The 21,489-nt window shown below is 47.9% G+C and overlaps 1 protein-coding gene across 1 annotated transcript in view; it reads right to left on the reverse strand.

Annotated features, from left to right (window-relative positions):
* Window positions 1-21,489, reverse strand: part of cfi (complement factor I) — a 120,837-nt gene that overhangs the window by 13,727 nt on the left and 85,621 nt on the right. The window contains exon 15 of the mRNA XM_070862263.1: window positions 11,811-11,906. Coding sequence (XP_070718364.1) covers window positions 11,811-11,906 — 96 coding nt within the window. The remainder of the gene's footprint in view (window positions 1-11,810; window positions 11,907-21,489) is intronic.

Here is a 21,489-nt window from a genome sequence, read left to right on the forward strand (position 1 = left end):
AGTCCATGCAGTCATCATCATCATAGGCAGTCCCTCAGAATCGAGGAAGACTTGCCTCCACTCCTGAAGTGAGTTCTTTGGTAGCTGAACAGTCCGATATGAGAGCCACAGACTCTGTCACAGGTGGGACAGACAGTCGTTGAGGGAAAGGGTGGGTGAGACTGGTTTGTCACAGGTGTCAGTGGTGCTGTCGCACTTTATCAGGGATGCTTTGAGGGTGTCCTTGTAATGCTTCCGCTGCCTACCTTTGGCTCAATTGCCATGAAGGAGCTCCGCATAGAGCACTTGCTTTGGGATGCAAAGTGTGTCTGGCATGTGAACTATGTGGCCTGCCCGGCGAAGCTAATCGAGTGTGGTCAGCACTTCAATGCTGGGGATGTTAGCCTGGATGAGGACTCATGTTGGTGCGCCTATTCTCCCAGGGGATTTGCAGGATCTTGTGGAGACATCGTTGGTGATATATCTCCAGCGACTTGAGGTGTCTTCTGTACATCGTCCATGCCTCTGCGCCATACAGGAGGGCAGGTATTACTACAGCCCTGTAGACCATGAGCTCGGTGGTAGGTTTGAGGGGTTGGTCTTCGAACACTCTTTTCCTCAGGCGGCAGAAGGCTGCACTGGCGCACTGGAGGCGGTGTTGAATCTCTGCATCAATGCCTGCTTTTGTTGACAAGAGGCTCCCGAGGTATGGGAAATGGTCCACTTTGTCGAAGGCCGCGCCGTGGATCTTGATGACTGGGGGGCAGTGCTGTGCAGCGGTGACAGGCTGGTGGAGGACCTTTGCCTTACGGATGTTTAGCGTAAGGCCCGTGCTTTCATATGCCTCAGTAAATACATAGATTATATCCTGGAGTTCAGCCTCAGAATGTGCACAGACGCAGGCGTCGTCCGCGTACTGTATCTCAACGAAGTTGGGGTGATCTTGGACTTAGCTTGGAGGCGGCGTAGGTTAAACAGCTTCCCACTGGTTCTGTAGTTTAGTTCCACTCCAGCGGGGAGCTTGTTGACTGTGAGGTGGCGCATGGCAGCGAGGAAGATTGAGAAGAGGGTTGGAGTCCTGTTTGACCCCGGTCCGGACGTTATTGGGTCTGTAATGGATCCGTTGGTAAGGATCATGGCCTGCATGTTGTCGTGGAGCAGGCGAAGGATGTGAACAAACTTTTGGGGGGCATCCAAAACGGAGGAGAACGCTCCATAGACCATCGCGGTTGACAGTGCATTTTTCCTGCAACTGTTACGCTGCAAAGATCATGTCCATTGTGCCTCATAGGGGATAAAATCCGCACTGTGATTCCGGGAGGAGCTCCTCGGCCACAGGGAGAAGACGGTTGAGGCGAACTCTAGCGACGACTTTCCCAGTGGCTGATAGTAGGGAGATTCCTCTGTAATTGCCGCAGTCGGACTTGTTCCCTTTTTTAAAGATAGTCACAATCACTGCATCTCTGAGATCTCCCGGCATGCTCTCCTCCCTCCAGATGAGAGAGATGAGGTCATGCATCCGTGCCAACAGCGTCTCTCCACCATACTTTAGCGCTTCAGCAGGGATTCTACCTGCTCCAGTAGCCTTGTTGTTCTTGAGCTGTTTTATGGCGCTTCCTACCTGGTGCAATGTTGGGGTTTCACTGAGATGGTGGCGGGTTGCATGCTGCGGGACGGAGTCAAGAACACTCGAGTCAAAGGCAGAGTATCAATTGAGGAGATCTTCAAAGTGCTCCTTCCAGCGGGCCCTGACAGCCCTGACAGTGACCACAACTAACACCATAAACCAGCCACAGAGGTATTCCCAAGCCTTCATCCGCCCACCCTATATGAGAGGAAGTCCTGGAACTGTTGAGCAGTGGGAGATAGGCAATGGAGAGGAACAGGCTTACAACTTAGCAATTCATCTACTCATGTCTCCTCAGCACCTGCAGCACACATACAGGCCTATAAATTCGGCAACACAGCGACGCCTTTTCTGGCGCTAAACAGACAACTAGGCCTCCAATATGGCGGGCAAGAAGCGTGCACACACTTCAGGCCGGAAATGCATCACCCATCATATTGGTAGAGGTGGGTGCGCTGCTGGCAGGAGCTGTTATGTTTGTAATGCACTTATGAGTGACTCCACGAAGCAATGTGTTGTACTCAAACTGTAGTGACCTTGGTCCTTTATTTGTAACTCCAGAGTGAGGCACAAGCATGGTGGGCAGCCTTTTATACTGGGCCCTGCACACCTATGCAGGTGACCCTCAGGTCTCCCACCACAGTGCCCTCTGGTGGACAGCCTCTGCCACAGGCGCAGGAAACCCTGGTCTCCACCAGTTGCACCCTCTAGTGGTGCCAGCATAGTATATATACAGTGTAAACCTTATTGATAGTACATCAGGTAACAAGTCTCCATCTGATACAACTATACAGTGACTACACAGAGAGTATATCTATAGTCTGCATATATAACATCACTCTCCCCCAAGTCTTTTGTGCTGATTACCTTTGCACTATGTGCTCTGGCTTAGTCCTCCCCACACTTAAGTGCCAATAGCCCTTGCACCTTGGCTGTGCTTTGGCTTGGCTCTCCCCCTTGTTAACCCCCAAGTCCTCTTGCCACAACGTTGGGTAGTTAGTGGTTACCAGTTTGAACGGTTCGATGATGCAGTGGAGGTTCCAGAGGGTTCTGGGTGTGATCCATGTGTGTGTCCATGGCTACATACATCCATTTCACCTCCCCACCCCCCACAGCAAGATCATGCAGCAGGCCCATTTCATTAACATACAGGATCAGACACAGTGAAATTACAAAGAAAGGAAGTTACAGTTTGTATCGTGACACCTTGGTTCAGTGACTTACATTTGTTACGTTTTGTGGTCGTGCGCCAGGATTGGGTAGATTGCATTCATGGTTTAGTCATGGTAAGTACTGAGATAGCAGTACAGGTATGCGAGGACGCAGGTTCCAGAGCAACCGGACGGGGTCCTAGTCGTCTGATAGCGGCGCTGTGTCCCTTGGTTCGCTCACCTAGCCTGGACTCAGGGCCTTTTCGTTCCATAGCCTCTCAAAGGCGCCCTGGCTCATCATTGACTGACTCGCTCCCGTGTCCACTTCCATGAAGACTGGAATGCTGTTTATCTCGACTTCCATCTTCACTGGAGGACAATTGGTAGTGCAGGTATAGACTCCATACACTTCTTCTTGGGGCTGAGCTGCCTCTCTGGCCAAATCATCATATTCCCCGCTGGATTCAAAGTCATCTACCGACTCCTCTGCTAGATGGTGAGTCATATTTCTTTTATACATACGCTGGAGGTGGGCCTTCATGTTACAGGCTTTGCATACGTACTCAGCAAACCGACATTGGTGAGCGCTATGGTTTCCTCCACAACGCCAGCATGGTGCTACTCGATTAGCACCCCTCGGTGAACTCTGAGTTCAAGAACCCTGAAGTCTGTGCTCTCTGTCCTGGGCAGAGCCACGTTCTACAGTCCTGACTGTGAAAGGCACCATTCTGTGTACAGTACTTGCCGGGTTTGAGGCCACAGGATGAATAATTTGCTTGGTGCTGCAGGTCGAGGTCATGAACGCCTGACTGATGCTGATGGCCTTCTGCAGGTTGACTGTGGTGTCGGCAGATAATAGCTTGTGAAGGAGGCCCTCGTGGCCAATTCCCATAACAAAGATGTCTCGCAATGCTTCATTGAGGTGCGTGCCAAAATCACATGGTGCCGCAAGTCTCCTGAGGTTGGCAGCATATTTTGCAATCTCCTGGCCTTCAGTCTGCGGTGAGTGTAGAATCTGTGCCTGGCTGTGAGGATGCTCTGTTTTGGTTTTAGTGGGTTGTGAATTAGTTCAGTCAGCTCATCGTATGTCTTATCCTTGGCCTTCATGGGTGCCAGCAAGTCCCTGACGAGGCGGTTGACCTCGGGCCCACAACTGGTCAGCAGTATAGCCTTGTGCTTCTCCGCCAATGTGTCCGTCTCCCCTGCCAGGTCGTTTGCCACAAAATATTGCTCGAGCCTTTCCGTGAAGGCATCCCAATCATCACCCTCTGTGAAGTCTTTTAGTGTGCCAAAGGTAGCCATAATCGTGTGAAAGTCCTTATTCTCGTCGCCAGTTGTTATGTCTGTAATGCACTTATGAATGACTCCACGAGGCAATGTGTTGTACTCAAACTGTAGTGACCTTGGTCCTTTATTTGTAACTCCAGATTGAGGCACAAGCATGGTGGGCAGCCTTTTATACTGGGCCCTGCACACCTATGCAGGTGACCATCAGATCTCCTACCACAGTGCCCTCTGGTGGATATCTTCTGGCACAGGGGCAGGAAACCCCGGTCTCCACCAGTTGCATCCTCTAGTGGTGCCAGCATAGTATATACACAGTGTAAACCTTATTGATAGTACATCAGGTAACAAGTCTCCATCTGATGCAACTATACAATGATTACACAGAGAGTATATCTATAGTCTGCATATATAACACCGGCAACATTCTAAACTCTGCATAATGTAGGTAAATTAAAGTAATTTGGTTTTTGCAGGACCTGTTTTCCATTTTCAATCACCTCAGTGATTCACTTGCCAAGTGATAATGGATGGCACTAACCAGCATGAAGGCCTCCTCATCAGCGCTATTTAAAGGGACCATGCAGTATTTACAGATTAGTTGCTGGTTTATTATTTCTGGCTGCTGCTTGAGTTCTGCTGCTTTTTGATGTGTTATATCACTCTGAAAAGTTCACTTTGTCTGCAGAGAGATAGATTTTGCTGCTCACAAATACATCATAAATAGTCCAACTGCAGACATGGGTGGTCTCATAGGATTGCCTTTGGGGCTGGAGGATGATGGGGTGTTGCAAGGAAGACACTACAGAACAGGAGAAGCTGCCTGAAGGAGGAAAAGGAAGAGGATGTGGGGACTGAACAGGAGGCATTTATCCATGAAGGGTCTTTAGGGAGCACCTCTCTGACATTAACTTTACTGAGGAGCAATGCATGAAGTCTTGACGAAGTGTCCCAGAAAATCTCCCGATGTGCTTCAGAGGTCCTCTTCACAGCTCCAGCACAATGAATATGAAATGATGAGTATCCCTAGAAGTAGCGCTTGAAATAGAAATCAACGGCATGTTTACCCGCAAGCAGCTGGTCACTGTTCGGAGAATATGTTATTTCAAGAGCTAGCCACCAAAATGCCATTTAGCTCTTTAATGAGCACTAACAAGCAATTTAAGTGGCAATCAGCAGTTTAACAAGCCTCCGTTCTTTGTGCTGGCTTCAACCCCTATACCAAGATGGTGTCGTGTGCTAAACGTGGGCTAAACTAGCATTTCAGCTCAAGACCTCATCTTGGCCACTGTGGAGGATCGTTAGCGCCTGAACGCGCTGTCAAAAGTAGCCCCCACAAATTTTCTACAGTGAGCTGGGATAGCATCCAGATGAAGGCATCTCAGATTAGCTGCACCCAAGTATATCAAGCAGCCAGAAAAGGGTAATCATTTGTACCTTTTCCTGCATTGAGTAAATACCTGCCTGGTCATCTTGCAACCCTTGCATTCCGTCCCCTTCATTCTCTGGGGTATGCACATTGAAGAACGATGTTGTGCAGCATGCAACACAACATCACAATCCTTGACATCCTGGCAGGCCTGTGTTGCAGTGCTCCCCAATTGATCACTTCACTTTAAGCAACTTTGGAATTCCAATTGTCTTCTCAATTATTATTCTGGTGGCACCATGGACCTTACTGTAACAGTGATAAGCTGACGTCCTAGGCAGCCATAACAGTGCTATCAGCCACTGCTGCAGAGGTAACCCTGATTTCCAAAGATCCACCCAGATATCTGTCATTCCGCAACAAAAAGTGGACTGCCTCAGAGTGAATGACCTGGCAGCTTCTTGGAAACTATGCATTAACCAGAATGACTTTGTGCTTGTGGTATGAAATTAACTGCACCTTCAGCAGCTGAAACTCTTTCCTGTTCACACAGTTGATTGAATTATGGAAAAGAACCATATGTATAGCCACATGGGTGCAATCTTACACTTTGTGAAATTCTACGGTGGTAGAAGTGCAAGACGCTAACATTCTGATGACAAATGTCCACAGGGAGGCAGATATACTGGCCATCTTTACAAACAAGGCATCTGTTATTTGCTTATGCATCAGTGCCCAATCAATTAGTTAATGCTGCAAATGTCTCGAGAGGCAGCCTGCAATTAGACTGCAGCAAAGAATTTGAGGGCAATGATGAGCATTACAGGCAGATGGTGCTTGGGGTGGAAATGAGCTCTACGCCTGGGGCCAGAATGTAGTGTAACCCATGTATTGTTTCAAATGTCAAGGGTAACCTCCCCAACAAGCATTGCTCAATTGGCAATAGAGCCGTGTTAGTCTATATAGGTGGGTATGAGGATGCCTGCGGGTGGGGACCAGATGTCTCTTGTAGATAGAGGGGTATTGCTAATGGAAAGTTCGATGTCCCCTCTGAAATATGCGAGATTGAAAAATTGGGGACAAAAGATCAAAGTAGCAGTAAGCTTCTTGATGAAGCACAAATAAAGGTAATGAAAATGGTTGTTCAGCAGCAAAGTTACAGCAATTTAAAGTTCCAGTGAAGCATGCCTTTGAATCAACCTCCACATGTTGGCAGTTAACTAGCAACATTGAATGCCTCATATATATTGGCATTCTTAATGTCATGTATGTAGACCATGTATACTAACTGTATAGTCACATAAGGTGTGCCACCAGAGGGCACTGCGTTGGGAGACCTGAGGGTCACCTGCATAGGTGTGCAGAGCCCAGTATAAAAGGCTGCCCACCATGCTTGTGCCTCACTCTGGAGTTACAATAAATGGGACTAAGGTCACAACAGCTCAAGTAGAATACTAGACCTCGTGGAATCATTCACAAGAGTACTAAAGACATAACAACTGGCGACGAGATTACGAACTTTCACACAAAAATGACTAACGTTGGTGCATTAGAAAAGTTCTCAGAGGGTGAAGATTGGGAAGCCTTTACAGAGCGGCTCGACCAATATTTCGTAGCAAACGACCTGGTAGGCGATGATCCGGCCATGCTGGCAGATAAGCGCAGAGCTATCCTGTTGACCAGTTGTGGGCCTGTGGTCTACGGCCTCGTCAGGGACTTGCTTGCACCAGAGAAAACAACAACCAAGTCATACGAGGAGCTGAAAGTGCTAATTTGGGACCAACTCAAACCGAAGGAGAACATCCTCACGGCCAGGCATCGATTTTATACACACCGCCGCCCCGAGGGCCAGGAAATCGCGAAGTACACTGCCGACCTCAGGAGGCTGGCAGGACCGTGTGAATTCAGCGCATCCCTCGCCAATGCGTTGTGGGACGTCTCAATAATTGACATCGGTCATGAGAACCTTCTTCACAGGCTACTGTCTGCCGAAACCACCGTCACTCTGCAGAAGGCCATCAGCATCAGCCAGGTGTTCATGACCTGAAGCTGCAGCTCCAAGCAGATGATGACTCAGTCTCAGGACTCAAACCCGGCAAGTACTGTAAATAGAATGCCACCTTTCACAGGCAGAACTGTTGAACATGAATCTGCCCAGGGCAGAGCGTACAGGCCCCCGAGTCTTTTAACTCAGAGTCTGCCGAGGGGTGCAAACGTAAGTCGAGTAGCACCATGCCGGCGTTGCAGAGGTAATCACAGGGCTCATCAGTGTCGGTTCAGAGACTGTGTGTGCAAAGGCTGCAGCACAAAGGGCCACCTCCAGCGAATGTGCAAAGAGCTGTGACTCACCACGTGGAAGAGGAGTCAGCAGGTGGCTGTGAATCCAGTGCGGATTACGAGGAGATGGCTAGAGAGGCAGCTCAGTCCCAGGATGAAGTGTATGGAGTATATACCTGCACCACAGATTCTCCTCCAGTGACAATGGAAGTCGAGATAAATGGCGTTCCAGTCTTCATGGAAGTGGTCACGGGGGCGAGTCAGTCAGTAATGAGCCAGGAAGCCTTTGAGAGGCTATGGAACGATCAAGCTGAACAACCCAAGCTGGTCCCGGTTCAGGCAAAGCTGTGCACCTACACCAAGGAACTGATATCAGTTGTTGGTTGTGCGGATGTAAGTGTATCCCATGATGGCCTGGTGCACAATTTACCATTGTGGATTGTTTCAGGTGATGGACCAACGCTACTTGGAAGAAGATGGATAGGGAAGATTCATTAGAACTGGGAAGACTTCATCCCTCCAGTGATCGACGTCCTCCGTGCTCAGAGGCAGAGCAAGCCCCCACCTTCGGTTGGACCAGGTACCGGAGAGCAGATCCGCGCAGCGCTCGAGGCACAGACCGCTTATGACGACTGCATGGCAATGATCTGGCCGAGACGACCCGAATGCACCTTCCCGGTTTCAGTGGCAGGACTCCTGAGGAGGAAGATTGGATCCAAGGGCGCCTTCGCAGCTTCAGTGGCAGAATCCCTGGGAAAGAAGATCGCGGCAGTCGACATCATAGACAGGGAAAAGATGGTGTCCAAACCACGAGGTGCAGAGCTAATGAAGCAACAACACATGGTTCCACACAAGGAAGACGATTGAGGTAAAAGTAGTAAGGCCACTTTAAAGGAGGCCAGCAACCCGCCATTTTTGAATGAACTGCTTGAAATTGGTAACCAATGTAAAAGTCCAGCTGTAAGGAACAAAAAGGTTGTTGAGCAATGTCGGGTGCAAATTGCAATCAGCCAATGTAGCGGGCAAACACCTAACGGTCGTATACTGGTCCAGCGGGCTACCCAATGCTGTAGCCTGTGTCCCTGGGACCAGAACGATGTATCATAAAGTATCCCCACAGCTGACAGAAGTAGACAAGCCGCAAAGTAAACGATCCCCAGAGATCAGAGGCACCGGTAGCGATACCCTGCCTCAGATCGGTTTAACATTGCAGGCACCCGATGGCATGAACCGCCCCAGGCCAGAAACAGTAAACTGCGCCTATGCTCGCAGTCGGCTACCGTCGCCCACCACTCGGGTGGAAAAGGCGCAGCTCACAAACCCACTCGCCACCACGGCAATGCCCAAGAGCGAAGGGTCACCCACAACGACTCCTCCAAACGGGACCTGGAACATGCCAGGGTCCCAAACTAGAGAGTGCTCACAGCGGTGCCCTCAAGGAAAGTGAGTCAGCAGTCCCCTGCGAACTGCTAGACAAGACGAGGCAACCCCACCGTCACATAGATGAAATTCTCACTTGCTCAGACCGCTTCCCAGGGAGCAGCAGCGACACTGTGCAAATGAAAAGGACAGGGAGGTCACAGACATATCAGCTGTCTTTGGGCCTGCCTGACACTAGGAGTAACGGCAAGAGCCCTGAGCTCCGGCAACTCGAGCAAAATGAGCTCACCTCACCCACAGACCCACTAGCATGGGGTGCTGCACCGCCACCAGACGACCTGGATCTCACCCGCCGGTTGGGAACTCGACTGTCCTTGTATACCTGTACTGATATACCAGTACTGATAATGTAAATGTACCACACAAAAAGAAACGCAACTGTAATCCACCCAACAAATGTACCAAGATGTAAATGTAAAAACCATGTGATGAACTTGAATGCAACTTGCATGTAACAGGCCATTAGCAGGGCGGGGTGGGGTGGGTGGAGAATGGAGTAGTCATGGACTCACAACCAGAAACCACTAGGACCTCCACTGGCAACAAATTTCACTACCAACCCACCCAAGCTAGAAGCGACCCTCCAATGGTCAACCAGGAAGAGCAAAGCCCAGGTCACCGTCAATGTACGAATCAATTTGCATTAAAGACAAGGGGAAGTGATGTCATGTATGTAGACCATGTATAATAACTGTATAGTCACATAAGGTATGCCACCAGAGGGCACTGCGGTGGGAGACCTGAGGGTCACCTGCATAGTGTAATGTCTAAGCTTGTAATGTTTGTAGCGCCACACTGTGGATGTGGACGTATTGTGTACTGCAACTGCATAGTTAATAATAAACAGAACTAGGCAGATTCCGGAGGCTTCCGAGAGAGCTGCCTGCTATGTAGGAAGCTGTGTGTGCTTGTGCTCTGTGAATATATCACACATAGGTGTGCAGGGCCCAGTATAAAAGGCTGTCCACCATGCTTGTGCCTGACTCTGGAGTTACAATAAATGCAGCTAAGGTCACAACAGCTCAAGTACAATACTAGACCTCGTGGAGTCATTCATATTAATGAGTATTAAAGACATAACACTTAACCTTTTATTTGAATTGGCATGCCAGAACACAAAATGTTAGGAAATTTAACTTTAAAAAGAAAGACTTGGATTTATATAGCGCCTTTCACGACCACTGGATGTCTCAAAGCACTTTACAACCAATTAAGCACTTTTTGAAGTGTAGTCACTGTTGTAATGTTAGGCTACAGGATCCTATTAAAAAATGGCAGCCAATATTTAGGCCGGACTTTCAGCCCATTTGTTTCACTTCTAGCGCAGAGTTGCAAATCATCCGGTTAAGGGTGGTGATGCAGTGTAATGCTTTACTGCCTTCATTTCTCTAACCCACCCGCCCTGAAACTGCTCAAAATCAGGCACATATAAATCAGAAATTCTAGCCGAAAGATGTTATGGCAGTGTTTGAAGAATAATAAAGAGTTTATCGAATAATCCTGGCCAACATATCTTCCTCAGCCAATAATGCCATAAAAAAATAAGCAATTGGTTGTTTGTAACTGGCTATTGATTGGATCTTGCTGTGCACAATGACTGCCACATTTTCCTACAAACAACAGTTACTTTAAAGTAATTCATTTGACATAAAGTACATCTGCTTCTCTGAGACCTGATGAGGCACTAAAAACATAGAAGTCTTTAATGGTGCTATGCGTTGTCAGATAAAGTGACCCTGCCTTTGGCCCTCCGTTGCTGATTTTTACGGCCTGTGCCCCAGATTTTCAAGTTTTAAGATTGAGAGATAGGTGCAGAGTGGGAAAACATAGCTGAACCAATGGTTTTCCCGTGCAGTAGGATCCAGCAGTATGGAGAGTTATTGAATGGAAGGCAGCCATATTTGCCATATTTCAATAGAAGAGAGACAAAATGAAAAAAATCAGAAAATCAACCATCCTGAACACTCAGGCATGGCTGTGAGCAGAGCATTAATATAACTTTCTCACTTGCATTATGGATGACATGATAATCCTGGCTTTGCATTCTCGTGCTAAAGATTTTTAAGAGAGCAAACTTCTGAATCCTGATACTGCTGCCTGATACAGGCAACACATCATACCTAGGCAGGCCGTGCAGCAAAGTGCAGGGACGCCGCAGAGGATGGGCAGTTCTACGGGGTGAGGAGGACCACAGACAAAAGGCAGGCTAGGGGATGAATTTCCTTGGGGCTTCACTCGCTCCACTACCGTAATCTTCGTGGAAACGCGGTTTGCACACATGCATAGTTTCAGCCAAGCTTCTGCCAAAGTTACACAGCAGGTGAAGCCACAAGGAAATTCACGTCCCTAAGGTCAGTCATCCTGATCTTTTGTAAAATGTACACATTTGTGTTCAATGGATAGCGCTGTTTCAGAACTTGCCTATACAGAAGAGGGGGTAACAAGAGTAACACCCCTTCAAGTTACTTTTCTTTCTAAGGGAAAGCACCTTCTCAACAACTTTACACTGAAGTTAGGAACTTGGCATGAGGGGAAACTACAGAACGGGATCCCACTCCAAACACGTTACCACCTGGCACACTACTGCCCCAGATCCGTCAAAAAAAGTCTGGATTTTTGGACCCTTTACGTTTATAAAAGGAGGGCCTGATTTTCATGATTGAGATCAAAATTTTAACCTTACCTGCACATTCCATTTCTTCAAAAAAATCAGATTTGTAAATCTCTGAACAGTTTCCAATAAGTTCAAGCTCAGCCCAGCGTAGAATGTTTACTTTATCTATAAATGGAATAACTCAAGTAAATTACTACAGCACACGTTAATGTAACATCAGCTATTTAATACTATCATTTGTGCAGCTAAGCTGACTAACCAATTTAGAAACTTGCACATTAACAAATCCATTTAAAATGGGGTTTGTAGAATTTTGAAGAATTGTGCAATCAGCTTAGAGAATTTTAGGTATAATTCAGATATCTTACAGATACATTTAAAGTTATTTTATAACCGCAGGCAGCTATTAACGAATATGATATAATTGGCATTACGGAGACATGGCTCCAGGGTGACCAAGGCTGGGAACTCAACATCCAGGGATATTCAACATTCAGGAAGGATAGACAGAAAGGAAAAGGAGGTGGGGTGGCGTTGCTGGTTATAGAGGAAATTAACGCAATAGTAAGGAAGGACATTAGCTTGGATGATGTGGAACCTGTGGGCTCAAGTTTCGGCTCGAGTTGCTCCTATATTTTTGGAGCAACTAGTTTAGAATGAAGTATCTTAGAAATTGCAATTCTCAGCATTTAGTTTGCTCCAATTCTAGTGAGTGAGAATAGTTTTGTTTTAGAACAGTTTTTTTTTCAAAAGGGGGTGTTACCAGCCACTTACACCTGTTTTGCAAGTTTAGGCAGCGAAAACTTACTCCACACTAACTTAGAATGGAGTAAGTGTAGATTTTTGTATGCTCAGAAAAACCTTGCCTACACTTAGAAATCAGGCGTAGGGAACGAGAGATGGGGAGGGCGGAGGGAAGTTTACAAACATTAAACACTTCACTTTTACAAATAAAGAGCCATCATCAATAATAAATGATAAATAAATCAATAAATCAACCAATAAATCAATTAAAAAAATTAAAAAATTAAAAATAAAATAAATAATAAAAAAATCAATCAATAAATAAAAAATTAAGTTTCTACTCACCTACTATAGCACCGGGAGCCCTCCAACAGCGTGCTGGGATGGGGCCGCCCCAGTGTGTCTCTGTCTCTATCAGTGTCTCTCTCTCTGTCTCTGTCAATGTCTCTCTCTCTGTCTCTGTCAGTCTCTCTCTCTCTCTGTCTCTGTCAGTGTCTCTCTGTGTTTCTGACAGCAAGGGGTGGGGGGAGAGAGGGGGAGGAGGAGGGAGGGGATGGAGGAGGGGGAGGGAGGTGGGAGAGGAGGGGAGGGAGGGGGGAGAGGAGGGGGGGAAGAAAGAGGGGGGAGGAGGAAGAGGAAGAGGAGGATGGGAGGGGGAAGAGGAAGTGGGGGTGGGGGGACAACGTTAAACATACGAGCCTGCCCTGTGAGCCTGAACTTCCACTAGTACAAAACTCTTGCAAGAATACAACTCCAGTTACTCACATCACACAAGTATTAATTATTGAAAAAAAAGTCCTGCCCAACTATACCTAGGTGCTGAACTCACTATCAGGCTGAACTCGCATTGAGGCTAAATTCCATAGTCGTCTGTGCTTTCACAGTCCACTGTTCCCTCGTAGGTCGTGGCAGGAAGGCCATTCGGCCAGGGCTAGGGGGGGCGTGCTTCGGGCCTCTCCCACATAGCCTACAGAGATTCGGGCTGCGAGGAGCTACTGCACATGCACGCACACTCTAGTGCGCATGTACAGAGGTCCTGACACTGTTTTCAGCGCCGGGACCTGGCTCCGCCCTCCATGCGTTCTGCTGGGCTGCGCCAAGGGACTGGATCGACCTGACTGCGGGGAGAATACAAAGGTAAATAATAGGTGCCGTTTCTGTTCTTAAAAAGTGGTGCGCCGTTCTAACCCTGGGGGCAAACTTGGGCCTTGTATGTGTAGAGCTGTGGAATACCAAAGGGCAGAAAACGCGAGTGGAAGTGTGTACAGACCACCAAACAGTAGTAGTGAGGTTGGGGACAGCATCAAACAAGAAATTAGGGATGCATGCATGATTTAGACGAGGGCATTAAATGTAGTATCTCCAAATTTGCGGATGACACTAAGTTGGGTGGCAGTGTGAGCTGCGAGGAGGATGCTATGAGGCTGCAGAGTGACTTGGACAGGTTAGGTGAGTGGGCAAATGCATGGCAGATGAAGTATAATGTGGATAAATGTGAGGTTATCCACTTTGGTGGTAAAAACAGAGAGACAGACTATTATCTGAATGGTGACAGATTAGGAAAAGGGGAGGTGCAACGAGACCTGGGTGTCATGGTACATCAGTCATTGAAGGTTGGCATGCAGGTACAGCAGGCGGTTAAGAAGGCAAATGGCATATTGGCCTTCATAGCGAGGGGATTTGAGTACAGGGGCAGGGATGTGTTACTACAATTGTACAGGGCCTTGGTGAGGCCACACCTGGAGTATTGTGCATAGTTTTGGTCTCCTAACTTGAGGAAGGACATTTTTGCTATTGAGGGAGTGCAGCGAAGGTTCACCAGACTGATTCCCGGGATGGTGGGACTGACATATCAAGAAAGACTGGATCAACTGGGCTTGTATTCACTGGAGTTCAGAAGAATAAGAGGGGATCTCATAGAAATGTTTAAAATTCTGATGGGTTTAGACAGTTTAGATGCAGGAAGAATGTTCCCAATGTTGAGGAAGTCCAGAACCAGGGGTCACAGTCTAAGTAAGGGGTAAGCCATTTAGGACCGAGATGAGGAGAAACTTCTTCACCCAGAGAGTGGCGAACCTGTGGAATTCTCTACCACAGAAAGTTGTTGAGGCCAATTCACTAAATCTATTCAAAAAGGAGTTAGATGTGGTCCTTACTACTAGGGGGATCAAGGGGTATGGCGAGAAAGCAGGAATGGGGTACTGAAGTTGCATGTTCAGCCATGAACTCATTGAATGGCGGTGCAGGCTCGAAGGGCCGAATGGCTTACTCCTGCACCTATTTTCTATGTTTCTATGTTTCTATAAGGGTACAGCAGTTATTATGGGCGACTTTAATCTACATATAGATTGGGCTAACCAAACTGGTAGTAATACGGTGGAGGAGGATTTCCTGGAGTGTTTCAGGGATAGTTTTCTAGACCAATATGTCGAGGAACCAACTAGAGGGCTGGTCATCCTAGACTGGATGATGTGTAATGAGAAAGGACTAATTAACAATCTTGTTGTGCAAGGCCCCTTGGGGAAGAGTGACCATAATATGGTAGAATTCTTCATTAAGATGGAGAGTGACACAGTTAATTCAGAGGCTAGGGTCCTGAACTTGGGGAAAGGTAACTTTGATGGTATAAGACGTGAATTGGCTAGAATAGACTGGTGAATGATACTAAAAGTGTTGACGGTGGATAGGCAATGGCAAACATTTAAAGATCACATGGATGAACTTCAACAATTGTACATCCCTGTCTGGAGTAAAAATAAAATGGGAAAGGTGGCTCAACCGTGGCTAACAAGGGAAATTAAGGATAGTGTTAAATTCAAGGAAGAGGCATATAAATTGGCCAGAAAAAACAGCAAACCTGAGGACTGGGAGAAATTTAGAATTCAGCAGAGGAGGACAAAGGGTTTAATTAGGAGGGGGAAAATAGAGTCTGAGAAGAAGCTTGCTGGGAACATACAAACTGACTGCAAAAGCTTCTGTAGATATGTGAAGAGAAAAATATTAGTGAAGACAAACGTAGGTCCCTTGCAGTCAGAATCAGGTGAATTTATAATGGGGAACAAAGAAATTGCAGACCAATTGAACAAATACTTTGGTTCTGTCTTCACGAAGGAAGACACAAAAAACCTTCTGGAAATACTAGGGGACCCAGGGTCTAGTGAGAAGGAGGAACTGAAGGAAATCCTTATTAGTCAGGAAATTGTGTTAGGCAAATTGATGGGATTGAAGGCCGATTATTCCCCAGGGCTTGATAGTCTGCATCCCAGAGTATTAAGGAAGTAGCCCTATAAATAGTGGATGCATTGGTAATCATTTTCCAGCAGTTTATAGACTCTGGATCAGTTCCTATGGACTGGAGGGTAGTTAATGTAACACCACTTTTTAAGAAAGGAGGGAGAGAGAAAACGGGAAATTATAGACGGTTAGCCTGACATCAGTCATGGGGAAAATGTTGGAATGAATTATTAAAGATGAAGTAGCAATGCATTTAGAAAGCAGTGACAGGATAGAGAACTGGTTGGCAGACAGGAAGCAGAGAGTCGGGATAAATGGGTCCTTTTCAGAATGGCAGGCAGTGACTAGTGGGGTGCCGCAGGTCTCAGTGCTGGGACCCCAGCTATTTACAATATACATCAATGATTTAGATGAAGGAATTGGTTGTAATATCTCCAAGTTTGCAGATGACACTAAACTGGGTGGCAGTGTGAGCTGTGAGGAGGATGCTATGAGGCTGCAGGGTGACTTGGACAGGTTAGATGAGTGGGCAAATGTATGGCAGATGCAGTATAATGTGGATAAATGTGAGATTATCCACTTTGGGGGCAAAAACACGAAGGCAGAATATTATCTGAATGGTGGCAGATTAGGAAAAGGGGAGGTGCAACGAGACCTGGGTGTCATGGTACATCAGTCATTGAAAGTTTGCATGAAGGTACAGCAGGCGGTGAAGAAGGCAAATGGCATGTTGGTCTTCATAGCTAGGGGATTTGAGTATAGGAGCAGGGAGATCTTACTGCAGTTGTACAGGGCCTTGGTGAGGCCTCACCTGGAATATTGTGTTCAGTTTTGGTCTCCTAATCTGAGGAAGGACGTTCTTGCTATTGAGGGAGTGCCGCGAAGGTTCACCAGACTGATTCCCGGGATGGCAGGACTGACATATGAGGAGAGACTGGATCGACTGGGCCTGTATTCACTGGAGTTTAGAAGGATGAGAGGGGATCTCATAGAAACATATAAAATTCTAATGGAACTGGACAGGTTAGATGCAGGAAGAATGTTCCCGATGTTGGGGAAGTCCAGAACCAGGGAACACAATCTAAGGATAAAGGGTAAGCTATTTAGGACTGAGATGAGGTGAAACGTCTTCACTCAGAGAGTTGTTAACCTGTGGAATTCTCTACTGCAGAGAGTTGTTGATGCCAGTTCATTGGATATATTCAAAAGGGCGTTAGATATGGCCCTTATGGCTAAAGGGATCAAGAGGTATGGAGATAAAACAGGAAAGGGGTACTGAGGCGATGATCAGCCATGATCTTATTGAATGGTGGTGCAGGCTCGAAGGGCCGAATGGCCTATTCCTACACCTGTTTTCTATATTTCTATGTTTCTATTTAGATTTCCCCATTAAAGAGACGTAGGTTCTTCCCACAATGCCCAAATGGTCAGTCCTGCAATCTTCGTCTCGCTCTCAGGAACTTGTAGAGGCTAGTTGCAAACTAACATTGGCAGAAGCTTAGCAATAGGTCACTTTCTTGTTCTCTTGGCTCAAAATCACTCTCCCTGGCCACTATCTGAGGCTGAACCAGACTGTTCGCAACCGTGGCCACCTATTCGACCCTGAGCTGAGCTTCTGACCATATTACCTCTCCAACATCAAGACCTGCTACTTCCAACTCCATAACATTGCCTGTCTCTGCCTCTGCCTCAGCGCATCTACTGCTGAAACCCTCATCCATGCCTTTGTTACCTCCATGCTAGATTATTCCAATGTTCTCCTGGCCGGCCTCCCATCTTGCACCATCGATAAACTTGAGCTCATCCTAAACTCTGCTGCCCATATCCAAACTCATACCAAGTCCCATTCACCCAACATCCCTGTGCTCGCTGGTCTACATTGGCTCCCAGTCCAGCACCATCTTAATTTTAAAGTCTCATCCTTGTTTTCAAATCCCTCCATGGCCTCGCACCTCCCTATCTCTGTAATCTTCTACAACCCTACAACCCTCTGAGATCTCTGCACTCCTCCAATTCTGGCTACCCGATTTTAATCGCTCCACCATTGGTGGCCATGCCTTCAGCTGCCTTGGCCCTAACCTCTCGAATTCCCTCCCCAAACCTCACTGCTCCTTAAAACCTACCTCTTTGACCAAGCACTTGTCCTAATATCTTCTTTCGTGGCTCAGTGTCAAAGTTTGTTTGAGAATAGCTCCTGTGAAGTGCGTTGCGACATTTTATTACATTAAAAGGGACTATATAAATGGAAACTTTTGTTGTTGTCGTGTTCTTCATTACATGAGCTGTTAGAAAGTTTGAGATCACCATAGTTTCTTATTTCCCATTCTGAACACAATATTAAAATATGCTGCTCTTGTACTTGGAAGGGCCAATGCCCACAGGTTGTTGATGATTTTGTAAAAGTGAATATCTGTGTCCCAAGCTAGTCTGTTTACCTGTGGCTATCTGGGATGTTAGCCCAAGGTTCATGGTTCACTGTAGTCCTGATATTTACAGGAAGGTGGGGACGCGGGGAGGGAGCAAGGGGGCAGTTTTGCGTTTGGGAAACCGGGAAGAACAGGTTTCCCTCAGGTCCTATCGAATGTAACAGCAGGACCTCATTAACATTGTTTGTCTCCGTTTCCCGGCCACAGTCAGCCAGACTGGCAGATTGTCGGGTGGGTAGGCCTTCAACAGCAGGCCGTAGCTGGGGAGCGGAGAGGAGGGAGGGAGGGGTCGGAAAGGCCGTGGGTAGGAGGAGATCGGAGGCTGAAGTGGTGGGGGGGGAATCAGAGAGGTCAGGCGAGAAATCAGAAGGATCGGGGGTGTCATGTATTCAACCAACATTGTAACCCATGTATAATCTGACCTAAGTTGTACACTGTGAGAAAAATGACCACTAGGTGGTGAACTTGTGGGAGACACTCCTAACCTGGACCTTCAGATATAAAAGGGGAAGCTCCACCCACTTCCATCACTTGAGTGCTATGGAATAAAGGACAGGTCACAGACTGACCTTCTCTCAAGCATGGGCCTTGTGTGCATTTATACTATATAGTAAGGACGTATCAATGGCGACGAGAAACTGTGATTTAAACCACGCGAGCATGGCCACGAGCAGAACTGTGTTAAGGAATGGTTGGGACAGAGATTCAACATTGTTAAAGCAGCACACAGTTCTCCAGGCAGACAAGGGCAATCGGGCATGCCCCAATATGTAGTCGAACCCAGAGGGGGAGTTCGACAGAGACAATGGCAAGCTGAACGGCGATTCACGCCATTACAAGGGACAATGCGGCCAGTAATGGGGCCATTAACACCTGTTAATGGCGCACTCAAGGACAATAATAGGGGCAATCAGGGACGATCGACTGGCAAGGGACCTTTTGTTTCAAACAGCAGCTCATGTTGGAGGCGTGGAAGCACACACTCAGCCGGAATTTGCAGAGATGAGCAAAATACCTGCAGAAATTGCACAAATGAACGCTGGGGGAAATCGCTGGAAGCTGAAGTTCAGCGAGTTCATGTGGAGCACGTATACAGTTCATACACCAGGACGCCACTGATAATGATGAAAGTGCTCCTCAATGGCATCCCAGTATCAATGGAGGTAGACACGGGGGCCAGCCAGTCCCTGGTGGGTATCAAACAGTTCGAAAAGTTGTGGGTGTCCAAGGCCAGGAGGCCAAAATTATCACCGATTGACGCACAGCTACGGACATACACAAAGGAGATCATTCCGGTGCTAGGCAGAGCCACGGTGGTCGTGACCCACAAAGATTCGGAGAACAGGTTGCCACTCTGGATTGTCCTAGGGACGGTCCCGCACTACTGGGGAGGAGTTGGCTCGCTGTCATGAACTGGAAATGGGGCGATGTCAATGCAATTTCCTCTATGGAGCGAGTACCATGCTCACAGATCCTGGACAAATTTGACTCATTATTTCAACCCGGCATCGGCACTTTCATGGGGGCCAAGGTAGTGATTCACATAAACCCGGATGCCAGGCCAGTACACCACAAGGCCAGAGCGGTGCCGTACGTGATGCAGGAAAAGATAGAAGGTGAATTGGACCGCCTGCTGAGGGAAGGCATCATCTCGCCAGTCGAATTCAGTGACTGGGCGAGCCCGATTGTGCCGGTGCTCAAGGCGGATGGGTCGGTCAGGATATGTGGCGATTACAAGGCCACCATCAATCGGGTGTCACTCCAAGACCAGTACCCGCTACCGAGAGCGGAGGACCTCTTTCCGACGCTATCAGGTGGCAAACCTTTTTCAAAATTGGACCTGACCTCAGCTTACATGACCCAGGAGCTGGCGAGTGAGTCGAAGAAGCTGACCACCATCACGACACACAAGGGGTTGTTTGAGTACAACAGATGTCCGTTCGGGATTCGCTCGGCCGCCGCGATCTTCCAACGAAATATGGAAAGCCTCCTCAAGTCGATTCCAGGGACGCTGGTTTTTCAGGACGACATCCTCATCACGGGTTACGATACTGAAGAACACCTCCACAACCTGGTGGAGGTGCTATGCAGACTGGACCGGGTAGGGCTGCGACTGAAAAAGGCGAAGTGTGTCTTCCTAGCTCCAGAGGTAGAATTCCTGGGGATGAGGGTAGCAGCAGACGGGATCAGCTCTACTGCGTCCAAGACGGAAGCGATCCAGAGAGCACCCAGATCCCGTAACATGACGGAGCTGCGTTCATTCCTGGGGCTCCTGAACTATTTTGGTAACTTTCTTCCCAAATTGAGCACACTGCGAGAGCCGCTACACGTGCTCCTACGCAAAGGTTGCAAATGGGTCTGGGGGGACAGCCAGGAAAGGGCTTTTGATAGAGCACGCAATTTGTTATGTTCCAACAATCTGTTAACGCTATATGACCCATGTAAGAAACTTGTGTTAACGTGCGATGCATCGTCCTATGGTGTCGGGTGTGTGTTGCAGCATGCCAATGCCAAGGGTCAGTTACAGCCGGTAGCTTATGCCTCCAGAAGTCTGTCCCAGGCAGAAAGGGGCTACGGGATGGTAGAAAAGGAGGCGCTCGCATGTGTATATGCGGTAAAGAAAATGCACCAGTACCTGTTTGGCAGGAAATTTGAGCTGGAGACAGATCACAAACCTAATGTCCCTTTTGGCCGACAACAAGGCCATAAATGCAAATGCATCGGCCCACATGCAGAGGTGGGCACTCACGTTAGCCGCCTATGACTACACAATTTGGCACAGACCGGGCACCGAAAACTGCGCCGATGCACTCAGCAGGCTCCCACTAGCCACCACTGAGGGGGCTACCGAGCATGCTGCTGAGATGATCATGGCTGTTGAAGCTTTCGGAAGCGAAGGCTCACCCGTGACAGCTCGTCAGATTAAAGTCTGGACAAATAGAGACCTGCTATTGTCTCTCGTCAAGAAATGTGTCCTGAATGGGGACTGGGCAGCCACGTACAGGGCATGCCCTGAGGAATTTAAACCATTTCACAGGCACAGGGATGAACTCTCGATTTAGGCCGATAAACCGCATAGTCATGCCCCAGATGGGCAGAGAGGTGTTCATCAGAGAACTCCACAATGAGCACCCGGGCATTGTCACGATGAAGGCAATTGCCAGGTCACACGTTTGGTGGCCAGGGATAGACGCAGATCTGGAACTTTGTGTTCGCAGGTGCAACACGTGTGCCCAGCTGGGCAATGCGCCCAGAGAAGCCCCCCTTTGCCCCTGGCCATGGCCCGCCAAGCCTTGGTTACGCATCCATGCGGACTACGCAGGTCCTTTCATGGAGAAAATGTT

Source organism: Pristiophorus japonicus, chromosome 2, assembly GCF_044704955.1.
Source record: "Pristiophorus japonicus isolate sPriJap1 chromosome 2, sPriJap1.hap1, whole genome shotgun sequence".
NCBI lineage: Eukaryota > Metazoa > Chordata > Chondrichthyes > Pristiophoridae > Pristiophorus > Pristiophorus japonicus.